At 38.3% G+C, this 23,328-nt stretch overlaps 1 protein-coding gene across 6 annotated transcripts in view; it reads left to right on the forward strand.

The window, feature by feature from the left end:
* LOC132155855 (spectrin beta chain, non-erythrocytic 4-like) overlaps positions 1–23,328 on the forward strand; it is an 80,997-nt gene that overhangs the window by 43,232 nt on the left and 14,437 nt on the right. For all 6 annotated transcript variants that reach the window (XR_009437355.1, XM_059564590.1, XM_059564591.1 and 3 more), the window contains 5 exons: positions 468–614; positions 19,275–19,538; positions 21,437–21,658; positions 21,743–21,832; positions 22,679–22,957. Coding sequence is in view for 5 of the 6 variants with exons in the window: in XM_059564590.1 (XP_059420573.1) it covers positions 468–614; positions 19,275–19,538; positions 21,437–21,658; positions 21,743–21,832; positions 22,679–22,957 (1,002 nt within the window). In the remaining variant the exon portion in view is untranslated. The remainder of the gene's footprint in view (positions 1–467; positions 615–19,274; positions 19,539–21,436; positions 21,659–21,742; positions 21,833–22,678; positions 22,958–23,328) is intronic.

Below are 23,328 nucleotides of genomic sequence, written 5' to 3' on the forward strand. Positions count from 1 at the left end.
AAATAGTTTTAGATGAAGTAATGTGTGTCACTGCTGTCACAGCTTGACATTTACTTGACAACTACTATAAACTATAATAAAAGATATGATATACTGTTGTTTGAAGAGGAATGAGAAGCGGTATTTTCTGTGGGATCACTTGTTCCTTTCAACTTTCTGAGTGTCATTTTTGATAGTCTTTATGCTTGCTACAGTAAAATTACTTTAATAGTGTTTTACTGAGGTAAAGGTTTTGTATTCTATATGCAATCTATATGCAGTGTGTCATAATGTTGTGCTTAATTGTGTATATGATCTACTGTAAGAAAAATCATGAAATTTAAATTTAATTTTATTACATTTAATTTATTGAATCTAAAAATGTTTTGGTAAGCCTAAAAAAAATCACGTATCATACTTTTTTTTGTATTTTTTTGAGACAACTTTTAAGTGTGATTCTAACGCCTGTGTTGATGTGTGTTTCACAGATTGGTGATTGGGTGGCAGAAAAGATGCTAATGGCTCGTGATACCTCCCATGACGAAGCTCAGAAGCTTCATAAGAAGTGGCTGAAACATCAGACCTTCATGGCAGAACTTGCTCAGAACAAGGAGTGGCTGGACAAGATCGAGAAAGTAAGTTAGTCATATTTATGGGGTTACGTGGATTATACACATTATCTTCAGATGTCACTAAATATCCCAATACTATATGCTGCACCATTTGTGCTACAGACATGAATTGTATCTCAAATTGCACAGCTTGCTGAAAAGAGTCAAGCATCTATATCATTATAGCTACTGTAACTGAAAGTGTTTCTGAAGTCAGTTTTGGATATATGAAGGACTGATGTTGTTTAATCTGCCAGTTACACTGTTTTATTGATATTGCTGGTGGATTGAATGAACTGTCTTCAGTTGCCAAGGCCCTCAGTCTCCCTGTCTCGAAAGATCATAGGCATCACACAAAGTCCATTAATCATTTTATTTTGTGGTCAGCTGCAATAATACTGTTACTACTAGGGATGTTCATTTTGGTTATTTTTCCTAACCGACGCTTGTTTACCGATTATTATTCAATAAAATACAGTCAGTCAAACATACGAAAAAAATAAAACACACTGCTCAGTTTAAATATGTAATAAAATCTATGCTGTTAAGTGTTCGTACCGCCATGATGTTATGCAAAACATTTTGTTTCACATGGATCTTGGAACGCGAGTGAAGTAGGCTATAATAAATAATAATTTGGCATTCAAATACATAGCGAATATGGAAACATTTGATTTTGTGTCGAATGAGAGACCCAACGTTGGTTTCAGTTTCATTTTAGCCTAAATTAATTAGTTTTGGCTTGCCGTTGCTATAAAAAAATTTTTATTCTTGTTTTTTTTTAAATAGCCTACTGTTAATTGAAAGGATTTGTTGTGGAGTGAGGGGAACTAAAATAGCATAGCTGTGTTTCAGCGTTTATTATAATGTTTGTAAACATTTCGCATCGGCATTAGGCCTATTTCTGAATTAAATAATAAAATATGATTTATTAATAGGCTACATGATGTGTTTTTTTTTTCCTCAAAAAAAAAGTATATATATATATATATATATATATATACACGTGTAATGTATTAATCGGTCATCATTTTTAATGGTCGGTTAATCGAACATCTCTAGTTACTACACTAATGCATGTAAACTGTGTTTTGGGGTGAGGATCTATTGAGGTATCTTTACTAATTTTAGTCATACATTTGTTTGTTCATGGTAATATATTTGGAGAAATTGAGCTTTACATCATTTGCTCACCAATGGATGCTCTGCAGTGAATGGGTGTCGTAAGAATAAGAGTCCAAACAGCTGATCTAAACATCACAATAATCCACAAGTTATCCACACCACTCCAGTCCATCAAGTAACATCATGTGAAGTGAAAATGTGTGTTTGTATGAAACAAATCCATCATTAAGGCATTTTATCTTTAAACCAAAAGATATTTTGGTTTGAAGATAAAATGCCTTATTTTGCTTCTGGACAAAAAATGAGAGCCCAAAATCCATAGTAATGTTTCCTAGAGTGAAAAAGCCCATGTACTGTTGTCCTCTCACATCAAAATCCACCAATATATTTGTTTAGAGCTGTTTTGGACTGTGCAGATTTCTCTCCTGATGCATACAAGACTTTTTGACTAAACACAGAGGCCTCTTATTTTAGTTAGAAGCAACGTTTTGAACAAAATTGTTAATTGATGGTTTGGATTGGTGTGGATTACTTGTGGATTATTGTGATGTTTTTATCAGCTGTTTGGACTCTCATTCTGACGGAACCCATTTACTGCAGAGCATCCATTGATGATCAAGTGACGTAATGCTCAATTTCTCCAAATCTGATGCAACAAAGAAACAATTTCATGTACACCTTGAATGAAATTTTCATTTTGAGTGAACTAATCCTTTAATGCCATTTTTGCTACTTAAGGCTAAATTAAAGTCGCTATTAATATCTGGCCTACCGAGACAAAGAATTATCACAAAACGAATCAAGTTCAGTGTCATTCTGCTACATTTGTGGACGTACAGTGAAACGAAATGTCGTGCCTTGCAAGACCACGGTGCTACATAAATGCAGACATACAACAATGAAGTAAAACATTATAAACCTATACACAACTAATGTACCAACAGATTTTGACTTTAAACATCTAAATGTTTACCTATACATAGACGGAAAAAGAAAAATATATAGACTATAAAAAATGCCTTATTTTGCTTCTGGCCAAAATGAGAGCCCATGATCCATAACAATGCTTCCTAGAGAGAAAAAGCCAATTTACTGTTGTCCTCTCACATCAAAATCCACCTACATAATTGTTTAGAGTTGTTTTTGAACTGTGCAGATTTCTCTCCCGATTCAGACAAGAAGGCTTGAGACAAAGTAATCAAGAAATTCAAGTTGCTTATACATGCTGCTTGTTAGATGTTACCAGAATAATCATCAAGAAGCTAATGTAAATATTGGATAGCACCCAACCGTAGTGTGTGATAGCATGTGAGGACTGTGTGTGCGCAGATTTCTCTTGACCTAGTATTTCCTGTAGACAGCTGAATGCTGGGGCCCATTTCATTTCTCTGTCATATAACCTTAAACTAGTTACCAGGAAGAGAAATATACTGAACAGTGCTGGCTGCATATTTATAAAAGAGCCCTGGATTCATGTACTGCACTCTTATTGTCTGCTGAATGTGGCATGTTTGGACAGCTTTACCTTGCTTTACCTGCTACATAAATGCTTTACACATTCACAGTGTTAACAAGTGTATTCACAAAGATCAAATCAATCTTTAGCTTGGACAGTTTTTCTTTTTATAACCCCAAAGCTACTTAATCCTACTGTTTAGCAAACCAGAAGTGTTTATTTGTCAAAATTGTTATTTGTTCTGGTCATATCCAGTGTCTTAGTTTAAGATTTCATGGCTGATCTTTAGTCAAAACGATGGGTAATTCACCAACATGTATAATATAAAAATTATCTTTGATTTAAAATTTATTTTATCTGCCAATCAAATGCTACAATCTGTGTTTAACATTAAAATGACTTTGCTCATTGTTATCTCTCAGTCACAGGCAGCTCCGTATGAAAGGCTCTTTCTAAATATGTGGTCAAAATGCCTAGTTTGCTAGATTAAGGGGAAAAAAGCTTTATTTAAGCATTTTTAAGGACAACAGCTGCAAAACAAAAGGTGCTTGGTGCACATATGCACAGAAATGTATCACTGAAAGGTTATATTTATTGAACGTTTCTCTAATATCAAATTGTATCATTGCAATATGTTTGCATCAGCTCTGCAGTTCAGCCCTCCGGTCAAATAAAGTCACCTCACATTTATTTATATAGCACTTTACAATTGAATGGTACAAAGCAAGCCACTTTAAAGTATTAAACATGAAAAACAGTGTCAGTGTTGTTTTCCAGTGCCGTGCACAGAGCTCTGGAGGGGCAGGGGAGGAACACCACTGTTTCTTTTAATTAGAAATACACCTTCGATTTCTACTATAAAGCAGCTCTCCAGTGTGTTCATGTTTTTACACCACTTTGTTCTTCGATTTTGCTTAGTGTATCAGTGCCTTAAGAATAACCAACCTGATCCCACAGGGAAACATAACTTTTTTACCAGGTGGAAATTTGATATGAATTCGCACAATGTGAACATTAAGGTCCCCTCCTAAACATAACCCTCACTGGAGCATCAGCAGATTGTATGAATGAGATCATATGATTTCATTTGAATTAGCCACCAAATCGCTAAAACAATCGTTGTTATGGAATAGCATTGTTATAACAAAAAATATATTGTTGATATTTACAAAATATCAATCAGCGCTTCTGTTCATTAATCTGTATTTTCCAGTCGACAGTGTTCAGCAGCGACTCACCCTTGCAATAAACACATGCGTTATAATTACAACATGCTGTTTTGACTAGTTTTGCTCCAATGTCACTAACCCAGCAGCTGTCAGATGAAGCAGGCAGCCAAGGCAAGTGAAGTCGGGTGGAGTATGTGTCTGTTGCTAGGTAACAATTTACTCCTCCCCCCAATCCCAGATCTCCCATGTGTGAAGGCCATTTGTACTGTCTCCTCTTCACACATCCATGTACTGTATGTAGCTCACAGGAAGTGATGAGATGCACTTCCAGGTCAGTGTGAACTGGAATAATGCACTGCATAATTTGGTTGAGGTGCAGTGGTGGCATATACAGTAAATGGCAGAAAACAAAACTTGCAATATAGATATAATGTAGCACTGAGATTAATGAATGTTTTAGAAGTATTGTTTATTGTTAGTTCATGTTAACTGATATAATTAACTAATGGAACCTTATTGTAAAGTGTGACCAGAATTAATTGATAGCGTTATATTTCCTTAAAAGCCAAGTAGATGTATAAAGTAATTCTGCAATACTGATGCTTATTTAAACAAACAAATCTATTTGTTACAGAAATGTGGACAATTGTATCTTTACCTGAATCACGAGATGGCGTGTTTATCATGGTAGATAATTAACCAGTCTCATTATGTAATTGAGATTTCTCTAGCAAGCGTGTTCAATTAACACCACACAGTTACCTGGACCTCTTTGTTTTAAAGCCTGGGGGAAGATTTGTGAATGTGATCTGTCTCTCTCTTCACATCCTTCACCTGCATGCAGTTTCTTTGTTCTCTCTTGTTTTATTGTCTCTTATATAGAGGATGAACTGTATTTGGTTCAAAAACCCTTTTTAACATTAGAATGTGTTCGTTTTTCTAAGCAAAAATTTTTTTTACCATGATTTATAGAAAAAATGTAGATCAGTGTAATGGTTTGTATATTTAAAAAATACAAAATAAAAATCTTGTGATGCATATTTAGAACCGGAATCATTAGACACTAAAAGACTCAAGACACTTTAAGAATCAGTGCAGCCTCCAGAAACTATTTGTCATATTGAATCTTTACCAATCATTTGTCAGCAGGAAGTTTTTAATCTTTTAAAATATAATACAATTTAGTATGATCACTTATTCTTAATAAAATTCTGTGATGCTGAATGACAGTGGATAAGTATTCCAGCCATATTTTTTTATTTTATTCTCACAAAAGTTATCTGTAACATTAAAGTAGAGACTTGCATTTTATATGATTTCTGTGTATATAAAATAAATGTAATTTGATGCAGTCACCAAAATGGGACATCTTGTCTTTGACCTTTACATTTCCAGAAATAACCTTTTCTGTTAAGGGATAATATTTGGAAATGATTGTTATTTTACACATTCATTATGGCACTCTTTTTTGTTTGTTTTATAATGTAAATATGGATAATGATATGCGTGGTTGTCCTTCTGTGTCAAATAATTCCTGTGACAGACACAGAGGCAGGATGCAAAAGCAAAGTGATTTATTAGACAAGGTAGAAATAGCGGTCAGACTAAAAAAACAACAAAGGAAGTCCAGAACACAGATGGAGAGTAGAGATGATCACAAGCTCTGATGGTGGGTGACGCAGGGACCCCAGTGGACAACCAGTGATGATCCTCGGTGATCCGGTGCTGTTTTCCCCCAGTGACGGTGCTCGTGATCCCGGTGCAGAGTACAGGAAGACACAACGAAGAACAGAGAGGGAATTCATAAACCGTGACAGTACCTCCTCCCCTTGGAACGCCTCCTGGCGTTCCTCGACGGAATCATCGATCAGGGAGTGATCCAGAATGTCCCTAGCAGGAACCCAACTTCTCTCCTCCAGACCGTAACCCTCCCAGTCAACCAAGTATTGGAATCCACGTCCCTTCCTTCTCGAATCCAGAATACGGTTAACCGAATAAGTTGATTCCCCATCTATGAGACGCGGCGGGGGAGGAACCGGGACCGGCGGTTTAATGGGTGAATTAAACACAGGTTTTTTTTGACACATAGAAGGCGGGATGAATTCTCCTGTACGTAGAAAGAAGTTTGAGGCTGACTGCCACCGGACTAATGATTTTGGTTACAGTGAACGGGCCAATAAATTTAGGAGCCAATTTGTTAGTTATGGATTGGAGAGGAATGTTCTTAGTAGAAAGCCACACTTTTTGACCAACGACGTATACGGGAGGCTTCGACCAGTGGCGAATGCCTTGGCCTTGGTGCACGTGCCCAACCGGAGCAGAATCTCACGGGCTCTGCTCCAGGTGTGACGGCACCTCTGGGTGAAGGCATCAGGGAAGGGGACCGCTACTTCAGATTCCATACTGGAAAAAATTGGTGGCTGGTAACCTAAACTACATTCGAATGGAGATAGGCCCGTGGATGACACTGGTAATGAATTGTGGGCATACTCCACCATCGAGAGTTGTTGACTCCAAGACGAAGGATTCTTGGAAACCAAACATCACAACAATCTCTCCAAATCCTGGTTGGCTCTCTCGCTTTGTCCATTGCTTTTGGGGATAAAACCCCGAAGATAAACTGACACTCGCCCCCAGTAATGAGCCGCCTTCGAGAAACGGTCCACGGCGGTCAAAACGACCATCTTGCCCTGGGAGGGTGGGAAGGCGATAATAAAATCTAGAGCGATGTGGGACCAGGGTCTCGAAGGGACTGACAGCGGTTGAAGTAACCCATCTGGAGGTCGATTGGAAGTTTTACCAGTGGCACAAACTGAGCAAGCCAAGACAAAATTGCGGATGTGGCGAGTCATTAATGGCCACCAGAATCGTTGCTTTACCAAAAAGCTGGTGTTGTTGACCCCTGGATGACATGCTATGCTGGAGCAATGGCCCCACTGAATGACCTGGACCGATACCCCTCTGGCACAAACAACTGATTCGGTGGGCAAACGGGTGGAGACGTTACCCTTTCTAAGGCCAACATGACCTTCTATCGATCTCCCACCTGAGAGTGGAGACAATTAGGGTCTCGGGTAAAATACACTCGGGAGTAGACGAGTAGCGATCGGAACGATCAAAAATTCGAGATAAAGAGTCAGGTTTGGTGTTCTTGGAACCCAGGTGGTGAGAAAGAGAAAAATCTAAATGACCGAAAAAAAAGTGCCCACCAAGCCTGCCTAGAGTTGTATCTTTTGGCGGTTCTGATATATTCTAAGTTCTTGTGATCTGTCCATACTATAAAAGGTACCCCTGACCCTTCTTACCAGTGTCGCCATTCTTCCAGCGCTAACTTGACTGCCAACAACTCTCTGTTACCAATGTCATAGTTACGTTCAGCAGGTGATAAACGATGAGAAAAAAAAATGCAAAAATGCAGATATTGGCAACCCCCAGAAACCTCTGTAGGGCCTTACGGGAATCTGGACTTGGCCAATCTATCACAGCCCTAACCTTGTCAGGATCCATACGCATTCCTTCAGACGAGACGATGTACCCTAGGAAAGGAACAGACTGTGCATGAAAAACCCATTTCTCCGCCATTACAAAAAGCCTATTCTCTAGCAACCTCTAAAGCACTCGTCTGACGTGCTGAATGTGATCCTGGAGAGAAGATGAAAAAAATCAATATGTCATCCAGGTAAACATATATGAACTGGTCAACCATATCTCTCAGCATGTCATTGACGAGTGCTTAGAAGACCGCTGGGGAGTTGGACAGCCCGAAGGGCATGACCAAGTATTCAAAGTGCCCCCTAGGGGTAATAAACGCGGTGTTCCATTCATCGCCCTTATGTGGACCAAATGATAAGCATTACGTAAATCCAATTTTGTAAAAATGGAAAGAAGGCTGAAGACATCAACGACAAAGGATTATTCTTTACCGTGATGTTGTTCAACCCTCGGTAATCAATACACGGTCGCAGAGATCCATCCTTCTTCCCCACAAAAAAACCCCCGCCCCCGCTGGAGATGTGGAAGGATGAATGAACTTGGATCCTTGAGAATAAGAAATATATTTCTCCATAGCCTCCCTCTCTGGCACAGAAAGTGAACATAACTTGCCTCTTGGCGGAGACTTACCTGGAACTAAGTTTATGGCATAGTCGTAAGGTCGATGCGGAGGAAGAGAAGCAGCCCGGGATTTACTGAACACTTCCCTCAGGTCCTGGTACTCCTTGGGCACGTTAGACAAATTCACGGCCTTCTCCTGGAACACAGAAACAGTCACAGACGAACAAGCAGACACAAGACAAGACTTATGACACAGGTTGCTCCAAGCAGACACAGAATTGTGGCCCCAATTGATTCTGGGATTGTGCAGAGTGAGCCAAGGGTGACCACGTACTACGGTTTCCAGTGGTGAGTCCATGAGGATGAATGTTATGCTCTCGGAGTGGTTGCCAAAAGTAATGAGGGTTATGGATCCGGTAACATGAGAAATGTAAGGGAGTTGCTGTCCATTAAGAGCATTCACGGATATCTTGTGTGTGGGGTTGTATGGGGATGTGGAGTTGTTGTGCCAGTCTAAAAGCCAAAAAGTTACCCTCCAGTAGTCCAGTAGTGCCTTGGTGTCGTGCGTATGAGTTGCCCACCTTAGTCTCACTGGGAGGCGCGTAGATGAGGTCTTCTTGGTGGAGATCCCACCCGATAGTAGCCTCATAGTTACTACCGTGCCTGATCCTTTTACCGGGCAAGAGTGGATGAAGTGGCTCGCTTGACCGCAGTAGAGGCAAAGTCCTTGGGTTTTCCAAGCCGAGCTCTACCCACCTGCATGGGCTCAGGATCGGAGACGGGGCTGACCGTGTCCTTTCTGCCGGTGCATGAGTCCTCGGAGCCGTGAAACTGGTGACTCTGCTGAAACCGGCCCATTCTACTCAAGCGAGCATCGACACTTAATGCCAGTTCGATGAGTCCATTAAGCTTGGAAGGAAGGTCCAGCATGTATATTTCTCTTTGGACATGGTCAGCCAACCCATGCAGGAAGCGGTCCCACTCCGCCTCCTCGTTCCAATGGCACTCTGCAGCCAGGGTGCGGAACTGGATGGAATACTCGGACACCAAGCGCTCCCCCTGGCGGAGATCGGCGAGTAGTCTGGCCGCCTCCCTACCCACCACCGCACGATCGAAAACCCTCCACATCTCCTCAGAGAGTGCCTGGAACGAGGTGCAGCATGGGTCTTGATTTCCCCACACCGCCGTTCCCCAAAGAGCTGCCTTGCCCGACAGAAGGGTAAGAACAAATGCCACCTTGGTTTGTTCCTGATGAAACGTCTGTGGCTGCAATGAGAAATACATTGAGCAACGGTTAAGGAATGCTCTACAATACTCAGGCTCAACTGAGTATCCCTCCGGTGTGGGTAAACGGGGCTCGTGCGGGTAAACGGGGCTCGTGCTGATGAGGCGGCTCGTGCTGATGAGGTGGTGCTGCTGATCAGCCGTGATCACAGGCAATGCCCACAGACACACACCTGCACACTAAACAAGACGAGAGTGAGACAGCGAATTCATGAACCGTGACACTACCATGTAAGTAACTTACCTAAATATGGACTTGATAACACTTTTTAAGTGCCCCTATCATGCCATTTTTAATCTTCCTGATATTGTTTTGTGAGTCTCCTACAGTAGGTTTTCATGCATGCAACGTCAAATCCAACCTGGTCTCATAAATATACGTGCCTCTGTGCACTTTTTTTGTGCAACACCGTTTTTTTTAACCTTACTGTACGTTTCACAGCGATTTCAAAGAGAAATGTCCCCTGAGTGGCACTAAAACACTGGTTTAATACATGAACTTTGACACGTTTTAATTATTTTGAAATAGGTATGTATTGCTGTGTTTTTATTATGTTGCTTCTGGTTCGTATTGTGGTGTTTCAGAATTAAAATATCTGGGAACTGTTGCTAAAAGTTAATGGTCTATCGTGTTGGAAATATGCCCTACACCAAACCCAACCCTAAACCTACCGCATTCACATACAGCTACATTAAACACAGCATGAAAGACAATATTCAAAATGGCTAAAGATAAACTTGTTATAGTGTGATTTTACAAATAGGTACTGAGTAATATGAATTAGTAACTATATGTACTTACTATAAGGTTAGGATTAGGGGTTTGGTTGAGGTTTAGTTGCTTGTAATTATAGTATGCATAAATTACTGTTATTAGTATAGTAAGTGCATGCAATATGTAACTACATTACCTTCTTGGCCCCTTTTAAATTTTTAATTCAGCTTCAATTAATATTTTTCCATTTCTCACAATTGTCCTTAAATTATTGTTTTCAACTTTTTGATATTAGCATAATATCTCCTGCCAAAACAATGTTCCCTGGAGGGTATTTTTTATGTTTTGCACCTTTGGGAGTCGTGCTAACAGCTGGGCCTGTGGGAACTAATTCCCAGAGCAATATGGTACCAGTTTAATATTGTGTGTCATTGGTTCCTTGTGTGCTCACATACACGTGATCTCCTGCATTTTAATTACCAATGTTTCAATAATCTGATTTTAGTTTGCCACCATCTTGAAAGTACATGCAAAATCATAGAGACAATACCGCTTCAAGAGTCCTAGCGAACGCATGCAGTGCATGTTGGGAGCTCAGGCCGAATTCCTGAGGAGGCAAAGAGAACGAGAGGCTGTCATCAAGAGAGGTATGTTACGTAAAGCCTCTCACAGCACCATGTTTAACCCAGTTCTGCTGCGAGAAGCTGCTCTACTGCACACCAACCACTACAGTCCTTCAGCTCACAAAATAAAGCTTCCAAAGGGAGGATTTCATAGTGATGCCATGTAGAAGAACCATTCTGGGTTCCCTAAAGAAACTTTCAGTGCAGAACAGTTCTCAAAAAACATTTTTTCTTAATGTGAAAAACGTTTTTAAAAAATCTAAAGAACCTTTCTCTGCTATAAAGAACCTTTTGATCACTGGAAAGGTTTCATGGATGTTAAAGGTCCTTCATTGAACCACAGATGCCAGTAAAGAACCTATATTTTTAAGAGTGCAGGTGCAGTGCTGCTTTCCCAAAACCATTAGTACTACATGTACTGGTATTGGTACTAACTTTTGTAAGTATTTTCATTGAATTTGCATTTTGCTTTCAATCAGCACTGAAATAATTCAATGAATCAATCAATCACTGTAATTAAAAAAAAAAAAAAAAATATATATATATATATATATATATATATATATTTACTTTTTTATTTATTTATCTATTTATTTTATTTAGGTATTACCCTATTGACCCGAATATAAGATGTTTTTTTTTTTTTTTTTCTTGGAAATACATCTGAAAAAATGGGGTCATCTTATATTATGTATAAATACGAAATGTAATGTGTCTTGTAAAAATCTCAATTGAAAACAAAAGAACAAGAAAAGCTCACAGCCGCAAGAGTTGTGACAGTCATGTTAGCGTGATGGGAACAAACTTCCTCTGTAAGTGATTTTAAAATGTAAGACAGTACCCAGATTTGAAGACTACAATAAGATTTCACTTCTACTGTTAACATTTTTTTGGTAGGCTATGAGATGGATAAACTAAATGTTATAGGCCTATAATTCAGATGGGCTACCTGTTATTTTTATGGTATATCTAAAAGTGTACATTTTTAAATGTGATTGGTACATTTTACCAGTATTTACCATACTTTCAAAACAAAATTTAAATAGGAAATACATATGAAAATAATTGAAGAAAAAAAATAAATAATTATAATTATAATAATTTTATATATATATATATATTTATATATATATACACATACATACATATATATATATATATATATATATATATAATTTTTTTTTTTTTTTTTTTTTTAGTAAAACACACAAATTGGTTTTCAAAAAGGTACATCTGGAAAAAGGGGGTCGTCTTATATTCGGGTCAATACGGTACTTTAAGAACCATTTAAGAATAATATAATTTAATGATGGTCAAAAGTAAAACATTTGGATGCTTTACAATAATGAGAGTTCTTGATTCAATTGAAGTTAAGGTCAAAATGGTAACAAACCAATGCAAACATCTAAAGGGTCAAATGGAAATGCCTTATCCTAACAAATTTTTATGGATTCTGTCAAATTGTTTCTATGGTTTTTTGGGTGAAATGTGACTGTACATGTGATTCACCCATACGTCTTTGGGTACGTTTAAACAACAATGTACTAAAAACAGAAAGATTTTCCTTTGCAATTTTGAAAAGTTTTGCATACAGAAGACATCGTTGTCAAAATGATCCTGTTCACACAGATTTGCAAAAACTACTAAAAGTTTTGTATTAATCATCCCATGCCATTAGTTGTCATGCCACTTTGTAAGAAACACTGCGCACCTGCACACACTGAACACATAATATGCATCAACATGACATCACTGTTTTTACAAATTCACATTTTTGTAGATTACACAGAGACAATGACAGTATCGTTTTCAAAATGTGCACTTTTGAAAACCCGTATCTGTTTTCAGGCTCCCAAAATGGCATTGTTGTGTAAAAGAATGGGCCAAATCTGTTCTTTGTTGAAAACAGAGTCATGTAAACACCCACTTTCTCAGCCTCTGTGTTCTTATCTTACCTTCAGGCATACAGAGCAATAAATATCCATTCATAATACACAGCTAATGTAACCTTTAGAGATCACCTGTTCTATTTCCCGGCTTTGTTCTCAGATTTAAAAAAGACTCTGCAGCAGCTGTTGCAATGTGAAATGCACCACTGGGACAGACTCCCATCAGATTGCACATATGCAGCATCACTGAGAGGCGCTAATATTGTGGAAGCTGCCATAACATGCCTCTATACAGTATTCAGATCACATGTGTTCAGCTCAGACTCGTAAGGTTTGATGCTGACAAGTAGTAATAAAATAAATCATTAGTTTTAATGCAGTAATAATAATTTATTTTCATTATATATGTCAGTGTGAGCGTAATTGTGTTTGCCCATTATAGTCATCACCCTCTCATTTACATACTTAAAAAGCATGAATATTTAATTAAACATGCATTTTTTAGTTTAGCACTGCAACTCAGGCAGCACTACATTTTTTCACTTCATAGCTACATGCATCCAGCTTTGTTTTTTTCACATACTTTAGATAGCCTGTGATGTCACTGATTGGCTGTCGGCATGTGTGTGTGTGTGTGTGTGTGTGTGTGAGTGGGAAGCAGCCGGTCTGATTCCTGTGCTCATGGGCATCATTTCCATGTTCACTGCTGTATCGCTGTACCAACACCCTTTCCTTCAGTCCTGACAGGGAGGATGAATTATAATGTTTGGTTGTATTGGGGGAGGGGCGCTGCATGTGCCTATGTGCGTCTGTGTTTTAGGACCCCATGGTCTGTGTGGAGATCAGGTGGGGGAGGGGCAGTGTGTGTGTGTGTGTGTGTGTATGTGTGTGTGAGAGAGAGAGAGAGAGAGAGAGAGAGAGAGAGAGAGAGAGAGGTGTACCAGTTTAGTTTGTGCTCATGCCAGCTTGTGTAGACCTTTCTGTAATACATATGGAAAAACATCCTCTAAAAACATCTTTTGCACAAAAGTATTTGGTGAACAGACAATGAAAAACAGAGAAATAGTGATATAAATAGGTTTTTACATTTTCTACAGAACATTTGAGTGGTTCTTGACCTCTCCCATGCAAAAGTTGTGGCTATTGTTTTTTCATTAGGATGTTTGCAGGTCATTGCTATGTGGTTGGTAAGATGTTTTGAGTATTTTTTAGCATGTTGCTATCCGATTGCTAGGATTGCTATGTAGGAGTTACATGTCAAATCTTAATAATAAAGATCAAATCCCTAATAATTTGAGCACTACCTTTTTGAAAAAGAAGTACACTTTAGAACTTATCATGGAAACAATATACTGTAAAAAAAAATACATAAATGAATACTTAAAGGTATAGTTCACCCAAAAATGAAAATTGTGTCATTAATTACTCACTAATTACAACCTCATGTCGTTCCAAACCAGTAAGACCTTAATTCATCTTTGGAACACAAATTTAGATATTTTTGTTGAAATCCAAAAGCTTTCTTACCCTGCATAGATAACAACACAACTTAAATGTATTATGGACCAGAAACATAATAAGTACATTGTTAAAACAGTCCATGTGACATCAGTGGTTCAACTCTATTTTATTTAGCTACAAGAATACTTTTTGTGTGCAAATAAAACAAAAATAACAAGTTTATTCAGAGCATCAGCTAGTGCGGGGCGGTAAACCGGTTCATACCAAAAACCGGTGTATATTTTTGTTACGATGTTAATTTTGAATATACCGACATACCGGTGTATTCAATTACATAGCGTTCGGAATGAACGTTATGCTTCGCCGTGGCCGCGCGACACTGTTTCAGATGGACCCTTTACAATGTTGCACTTCTAAGCAGCGACTGCGAGGCGTGGTGAGGGTAAACACAGCAGTGCTCTGGTGTTACGTTATAACGCCTGTTTTTAATTTTTTATATTTTAACAAGAAAAGTAGGCTAATTATTGTGTTTAAATGTTTTGCCGCTTGCTTGAGCAGCTTATTATACAAACTTAGTAGTAAAATGCATGAATAATGCGTTTTTTATATTTATTGAGTTTAAACTAATGTCTATATGAAAGATTGTTACTGTTCTGTGATAAAAGACTTAGAATGCTGAAAAAAAAAAAAAAAAAAAATATATATATATATATACATATATATATATATATATATATATATTAGAGATGTTCCGATACCCTTTTTCTCTTCCCAATACCGATTCCGATACCTGGGCTCAGGGTATCGGCCGATACCGAGTACTGATCCGATACCTGGGTGTGTATCTGAAAATACATCTGTATATACTACTAGCCCTGTGTAAATTGCTAGAATTATTTTATGGTGTGCTTCAGACTTATCCCTTAATAAAACATGAACAAATACATGGTGAACGACTGTATTTATTACAGTATTTTTATTATCTGACATGAATTTGACAGTATCATTATTTATTTTCTTAAGCGAAAAAGAACTTCAAATGCAGCCAAAAATCTAACACCGCAAACTAAAAAAAAGGTATTTTAGTTTTACAATATAACTGTATAAAAAAACTGCAATAAGTCTAGGAATATAAAAAATGATATATTAATCAGTTAATCTCTTTACAACAAAACAAGTAAAAAACAAGCAATTGTCTAGGCATAATTATTATTATTAATAGAGACGTATTAGTTTTAATAGAGACGTATTATTATTAGAGACATAGCTAAATCTACTGTAGGCAACAACAGTAGCTTAATTTACTCACGTTAAACCGAACATTTATTTTGATGGGTTGCCATGAAGATCTTTGAGTGTCTGCATGTATGATATGACAGTTTTCTCAAATGAAACAGTAAATTCTCATGAAGTGATGGTTTATGCGTTCATGTCCTCATATAGTGACACACGGCAGAGACTACAAATCAGCAAGCTCCCGTGCATCTGAGCCCGTCACCCACAGAGATGTAGAATATGCAGGAGTAATATTTAAATAGTATTTTGCAGTTTAATATTCACAGACACTAGTATATATTCGGCTACAGTCTGGAGCCCTGCGCTAACACGGAAGCGACTGAACGCAGCTGCGGGTAACGAATATACTCAGGAGTCTGTAACTTACTACCGGTAATACAGAGATGCCGGTATCATCACATTTTTAAATTTTCAGTACCGAATTGGTAGTGAAGTCCCAGTACTTGTGGCATCCCTAGTCGCCGTTTTACTGTCTGGTTGGTCCTGTCTGAAATACTGCTAAACAGCGGACATACTGCTAACCACTGATCTATAATATAGAAGCGGCTTCACTGTCTGTTGGCAGTTTAGAACGCGATGAGCGATCCAGTCGTATATAGATCAGTGCTGCTAACGCGTTTTCATTTCTTCTTCGCTGCTCTAAACGGGTTGCTTGTGGCAACACAGCACAACTTCCTGTGTTTGCAATGCATTCTGAGCAGCGAAGAAGAACCGTGCAGTGGTTAGGCAAAGCTAGCGGTCATAATTAGGTCTTGTTTAAGAAAATGGTATCGGATCGGTATATGGGTTCATGTACTCGCCGATGCCGATGCCAGAATTGGTTGTGGTTTCGGTGTTATTTCCGATACTAGTATCGGAATCGGAACAACTCTAATATATATATATATTTTTTTTCATGATATGAAATCAAAACAATGAACAAATGTTGTGTTTGTACACTAAACCGACGCGGATCAGTAGCGGACTGCAAACACGTCCTGTGTGAAAGCACAATGAGTCCGTGCTGCGAACTGCATATGCACTGCAGGCAGATTATGTGTGAAACTGGCGTTACAGCCAAAAAGAGGAGCCTGGTCTGTTGTTTGGAGGTTTTTTGGTTTCCAAAAATCTGACGTCGACCAAACATCCATTTTATGCATGTGCTGTCGGGCTAAAATTGTCGCCAAAGGCGGCAACATGAACAATTTGCTCCAGCACGTCTTGGAATATCAACCAGCAGAAAATGCATTGTACACCTGATTATGCATGAAAAAAAAAAATCACAAACCGGAAAACCGGTATAATTTTTTAAAAAACGGTGATATACATTTCTGGTCAAACCGCCCAGCACTAGCATCAGCAGCGTCTCATGCATGTGTCATGGTACTCTCGTGAACACACGGGAGACTGACACAGAAAAGAAGAAACTGATGAAAAAAAGATTTGATGTGCTTTAGAAGGTTAGTCAACATATCAAAGTAAGTGTACTTCTTTTAAGCACTATAAAGGTTTATTAAAACATGATTTAAGCTTTAAAACTTTTAATTTGACTTTATTACATAGTGCACTTTTTAAAAGTTTATTTAAGTTTGCACCTAAGTGTCATCTTTGTAAGTATGCTAAAGTGGTATTTTATTTAATTAATATTGTATTATCAGCAAGTACAGTGCTTTAAAAATATACTTCTAAGATCTGAAGTACACAACAAGAGCACATTCAATACTAATTAAGCATACTTAGTTTCACAAGGTTAGTAATAGTGTAAGTAGCTAATAGTGTCAATAACAGAACTAAAGGCCAAACGTACCTTTCTTTAAAACTGTGCACTGTTTCTATAGTTCTGACTTTTTTATCTAAATGTGGAGGCACAGATGAGTGTCTGAGGAACAAATAGACTTCAGCAATTTTATAATATGTGTGCGTCTGTGATGGAGCATCTGCTCTCATCGTTAGATCAGCTTTCTCTGTCCTGAGCTGATCTGAAGTGACGCAGGTGCAGTTTTCTTTTAGGAAGGCTGGAGTCCAGACGCGGCCAATTGTACTCGTGTGTATCTGAATCCAAAATCAATCAGTTGTACACTCGTTATTGCTGTGCATTGTGCGATTGAATGAGTGCACTCGAGGTTTTGGACAGCACTAAATATGGCTGTCCCCTTAAATAGTGCCCGATAGGTCAATTTCAGACACAGGGACAGTCCTCAGCACTCCTGTGATCACTGTGAGATGATAATGATTACTTAATCAGATTGAGCCTATTTAGTCTAGTTTTCAGATGTGCTTTTATTGTTGGAGGATGTTGGTGTCAAATCTTTAGTTAAAGGCGAATGTTTTCTATAGTAAAAAAATGTATAAAAAATACTACACGCTTGTGAAAACAAGGTACACTTAATTTTATTTAACGTGCACTTGTAGTATATTTAAAAAAAACTGAACTTGCAGAAAATTATATAATATTAATAAAAGAAAAGGCCACTTAAGTATACTTCAGATTATATTTTCATGTTTCTTAACACACTTAAGTACACTTCTAAAAAGTGTGGTTTTTAATAATGTCAAATTCCAAGTTTTACTTTAAAGTACATTTTAAATCTTTGTTTTAAAAATCTTTTTTTGATGACTAACTTTCTAAAGCACGTGTATAGATTGTACTTGATTATAATTGTAGCTGTAGGGTGTTTTTTGATGTTATAGTTAATATATTTTATATGTACTAAACTGTAACTTCATCATTACAGATGTGTAATTACAAATGTTTAAATACATGACATGCAAGTTTTAAAAAAAATTACATGGTATATTTCTGTTTACTATAAAGTACACTTTAACCTTACTTCTTCAAAGACAATAGATGTAATTATGAAGTTACATATAAAACTGTAAAAAGGTTAAACTAATTGCATTTTAATATACATTTAAACTATAGCACGTTTTCATTGTTTGAACACATATTCAGCTCGCGCTTAAATATATACTTTTAAAGTATTTCCATAATAAGCACTCTTTTTTAAAAGTATGCTTAAGTGCACTTTTTATCTTTTTTAAGTATTTGGGAATCTTGGAAGCTTTCATTATTTTGCAGTTCCATGTTTCTGTAACAACTGGGGTGAAGGAGTGGCAGGAAGCAAGTGCGAGGTTAAGGTAGTTTAATGAAAACAATGAAACAATACATTACTGGGACACAAATAACACTGGGAGCAATCCACAGTCCAAGATGGTGGTGAGGAATGACGAATCCGGAAGGCGGAGGTGAGTTGGCAGCAGGAGAGGGTGACACAGGAACTGCGGGGAAGCGAGCCGAAGGTAAGTGGTGTTGCTTGGTGGTGGGTTGCGTAGAGTGGATGGGGTTCCGGGGAGACACGGACATCAAACGCAGAAACACACAAGAAAGCAAGGCATAGGTCACAAACATGAAACAACGCTCTCACGAACACAAGACGCTAGACAAGCCAATATATAGGGATGAGTACTGAGTGACAGCTGTTGCTGATGACAATTAACGGAGACGCCCACAAAGTGCAAAACCCAGAGATCACGGTTTACCAACCATGACAGTTTCTGTCACTAGTGGAACAGAAATGTTATTTTTCGCCTCTGAATACTGATGCTTTTCTCTGTCTGTTATCTGTTTTCTCAGGAGGGCCAGCGGTTAATGCAGGAGAAGCCAGAGATGAGCGCGCTGGTGAAGAAGAAGCTGGAGGAGATCCGTGAGTGCTGGCAGGATCTGGAGAGCACCACCCAAGCCAAAGCTCGGCAGCTGTTCGAGGCCAACCGAGCCGACCTGCTGGTACAGAGTTACTCCAGTCTGGACCAGAGACTCCAGCAGCTTGAGGGACAGCTGGCACACGTGGACTACGGCCAGGACCTGACCACTGTCAACAAGCAGCTGAAGAAACTACAGGTCTTTACTCTTATTTTACAGACACACCTATCAGCAGCTTTCACTTCTCTCGTAAGTCTCACAAGCTTTGTGCATCAAGATGATGTTTCCTCCAAAATTTATTTTTGATCTGTCAGAATGCTGGTTTCCAACGTGCCTTTAAATTGCTCTTTATTTCTTTCCGATTCCTGTGCTGAAGACTTTTCTTTTCTTAACCACTGCTGCATTTACTGGTAATATGAGCCTCATCACTGTCCACCGTATGAGTGTGATTCATGTCACTGGTGTGGCTCTCCTCTCTGACAGCATGCCTTGGATCTTAGCTGATCTGAGTTCAGTTTGAGCTCTGTCCCCACATCACTCCACCCTCATCACCATCAGCGGTATTGTAGCATCTTCATTTCGCTTTCTTGATTTGCACACACCCTCTCTCTTTCTTCCCATTTGCTTTTATGTTCTTTTTTTAAATTCCCATCAGTCTTCACCAGATTATATTTCATATGTGCATCATAGGTTTGCGGTCAGTGCAGGCCGACCAGTCCTATGAAGCCTCTGTGTGTGTGTGTGTAAGGGAGTGTGTGATTTTTAATTGTGTTATATTTCCTGTCCTTTTATACATCAGCATATTTCAAACATTATGCCTTCAGGAGCATTTACTGTAATTAAAAGTTTAAGCTGTATAAAATATTAAAAAATGTTAGCTCTCTGTCTCTCCAATTAGTTATGCCGGTCAAAATGAAACATTTCAAGTAGTAATTCTAATTCTAGATTCTTTTTAAAGGGACAGTTCACCCAAAAATTCTGTCGTCATTTACTCACCCTCATGTTGTTCCAAACCTGTATGAGTTGCTTTCTTATGTTGAACATAAAAGAAGATATTTTTAAGATTGCTGGTAATCAAACAGTTGGTGGTTGCCATTGATTTTTTTTTCCTAAAGCAACTCATACAGGTTTGGAATGACATGAGGGTGAGTAAATTATGACATTTTTCATTTTTGGGTGAACTGTCCCTTTAAGGTTCAGTTGCATTTCTTTGTAATACTCATTTAGTTTAATGTTAACTGTGTATAAGTCAATGAATTGCTGCTTCTCACTTCAGAATGAAAATAACAACGGTGTGTCTGTAATAATAGGTCACAGGTTTGAATCCCATTACTGTAATTACTGTAGCCCTGAATATATTGGGTTTGATTGGTCATTTACTCACTTGGTCTTAATTTATGTAACATCTGAGCCGAATGGGCTACAGCATGTAGATCTTTCTTTACAAAACCATTCAAAAGTTTGGGTTTGGTATGATTTTTAAAAGTTTTCAAAAGAAGGCTGCATTTATTTAATGAAAAATGTAGTAAAAACAGTAATATTGTGAAATACTATTACAATTTTTAAAAATAAATAATTTTAAAAAATGAAAAATAAATATTTTATTAATTAAAAATGTCTTTATGAATATCTTTACTGTCACTTTTTGATAAATGTAATGCATCCTTTCTGAATAAAAGCATTAATTAATTTCTAAAAATCTTACTGACCCCTATCTTTTGAATAGTAGTGTATGTCCTGATATCTTTGCAGTCATACTTACTGTATTTTGGAATTTTCCTGGACTTAAACTTTTTACAAGCACATTTTAATATTAATGAGCTAATACACATTTTCTTTGGAAGTTTGAAACGTTTATGATGATGTCATAACTCACTTCCTGTCTCCTTTGGTCTCTCTGGTGTTCTTCCTCTCCTTGTTCCCACTATCAATACTGTCGTCATTTTTATCTGTGCTGAACTGTGTATTTCTCCATCCCTCTCTCTTTAACGTCCACTTCGTTCTCCTGTGCATCTTTCCTGTCATACATTTCAACCGATCTCTTCACTGATGTACTTTTGCTCATTAATCATTGACTCCTCTTCCACCTCTAACAGACGATGGAGTGTCAGATGGAGGAGTGGTATAAAGAGGTTGGAGAGCTGCAGGCCCAGGCGGCCTCCATCCCTCAGCAGGGGCAGGTGGAAAAGGTGTCCGGGAGACAAGCCGGGGTGGAAACGCGAATCGTACGACTGATTGAGCCTCTGAAAGAGAGACGTCGTATCCTGCTTGCCTCTAAAGAAGTGCACCAAGTGGGCCGTGACCTTGAGGATGAAGTGGTGAGTTTAACAACCTCATTATAAACATTACCTTTAATATATTTTGAAAAGTGCTACATGTTTTGAATATGTGTTTGTCTGCAGTTGTGGATACAAGAGCGTCTTCCAGTGGCCACTTCTCAGGAACATGGCACAAGTTTGCAAGCTGTACAGCAACTCATGAAGAAGAATCAAGTAAGACAGCATCAAAAAACTCTAAATCCTGTGGAGAACCGCTTTAGACCAGCATAAATGTTAATGCTGATTTAGGCTTGTCTGGTGCTGGTCTAGTTGGTTGATTAAGGCTAGAATATACTACAAGATTTTGCCTAAATTTATGCCCTGATTTTCAGTCTGTACACAATCAGAGCCAGTCAGCAGATTTTGGACCGTCAGAATTGGCAGATTTCACAGAAAATCGCATATTGTATGATGGGCACAGACAATTTTAGAACACATTGTTTTTATTTGTCATGCATCTTCAAGCAATAAATTGCACATTTCTTTTTTCACAGTTTACTGTGATCAGAACAAGTCAAGTCACCGTTATTTATTTAGTGCTTTAAACAAAAAAAATGAAAGTCTTTGTAATGTGGAAAACATGGAAGGAATTGCAGAATCCAGTCATAAAAATGGAATTTACTGTTAAACACTTAAAGACACGGAAGTGTTGCAGTTGTGGTGTGGACTTCTCAAAGAATTACACTGATTTATTCTTAGAGTGAATTGGCTTTTAGGCTACTTAAAATGCTCTATCCCAGTGGTTCCCAGCACTGGTCCAGGAGGCACCCCAACACTGCACATTTTGCATGTATCCTTAATCAAACACACCTGATTCAGGTCATTGCCTCATAAGTAGAGACTCCAAGACCTGAAATTAGTGTGTCAGAGAAAGGAGAGATGCAAAATGTGCAGTGTTGGGATGCCTCCAGGACCAGGGTTGGGAACAACTGCTCTATCCCACATTATTGTTGTGCTCAACAGAAACATATAGAGATATGGATATCACTGACTGTGCTTCTCATGGTCATCTTCTCTCAGAGTCTGCAGAGGGAGCTTCAAGGTCATCGTGGACGTGTGGAGGATGTTCTGGAGAGAGCAGGTGTGATTGCGTCTATCCGCAGTCCAGAAGCAGACAGCATCAGGGCCGGCATGGAGCAGCTCCATCAGCTGTGGGAGATGCTGTGGACAGAGACTGAGCACCGCCAGCTCCGGCTGGATGTCATGTACCAGGCGCAGCAGTACTACTTTGATGCAGGAGAGGTGGAGGCTTGGCTCAGTGAGCAGGAACTGCACATGATGAATGAGGAGACGGGAAAGGTAGGAGAGGAAAACGGAGAGGCCTTGAGAGGGTGGGGAATACCAAACAGCCATTCTGGGGTGCTGTTTCTATAGGTCTTAGATAAAATATTATTTAAAGTAAATAGAATCAAATAATGTAATAAATAATTCTAACAAATAGAACATTCGTTTTCTGGCTTGTGTATACTGTATATTAATATACATATATATATACTATGCAATCATATTATAATTGCTGCTATTAGTGTTCATCGTCTGGTTGACTATGTCTTGTATTATTTTTTTTTGTCATATGCACATAAACTGACAAGTCACTACTTATAAGCTACTACTAAATATTGTAGAAACTGAATTTTCTGTAAAGTTGCTTTGTAATGATTTGTATCATA

The sequence above is a fragment of the Carassius carassius genome, chromosome 13, assembly GCF_963082965.1.
Source record: "Carassius carassius chromosome 13, fCarCar2.1, whole genome shotgun sequence".
NCBI lineage: Eukaryota > Metazoa > Chordata > Actinopteri > Cypriniformes > Cyprinidae > Carassius > Carassius carassius.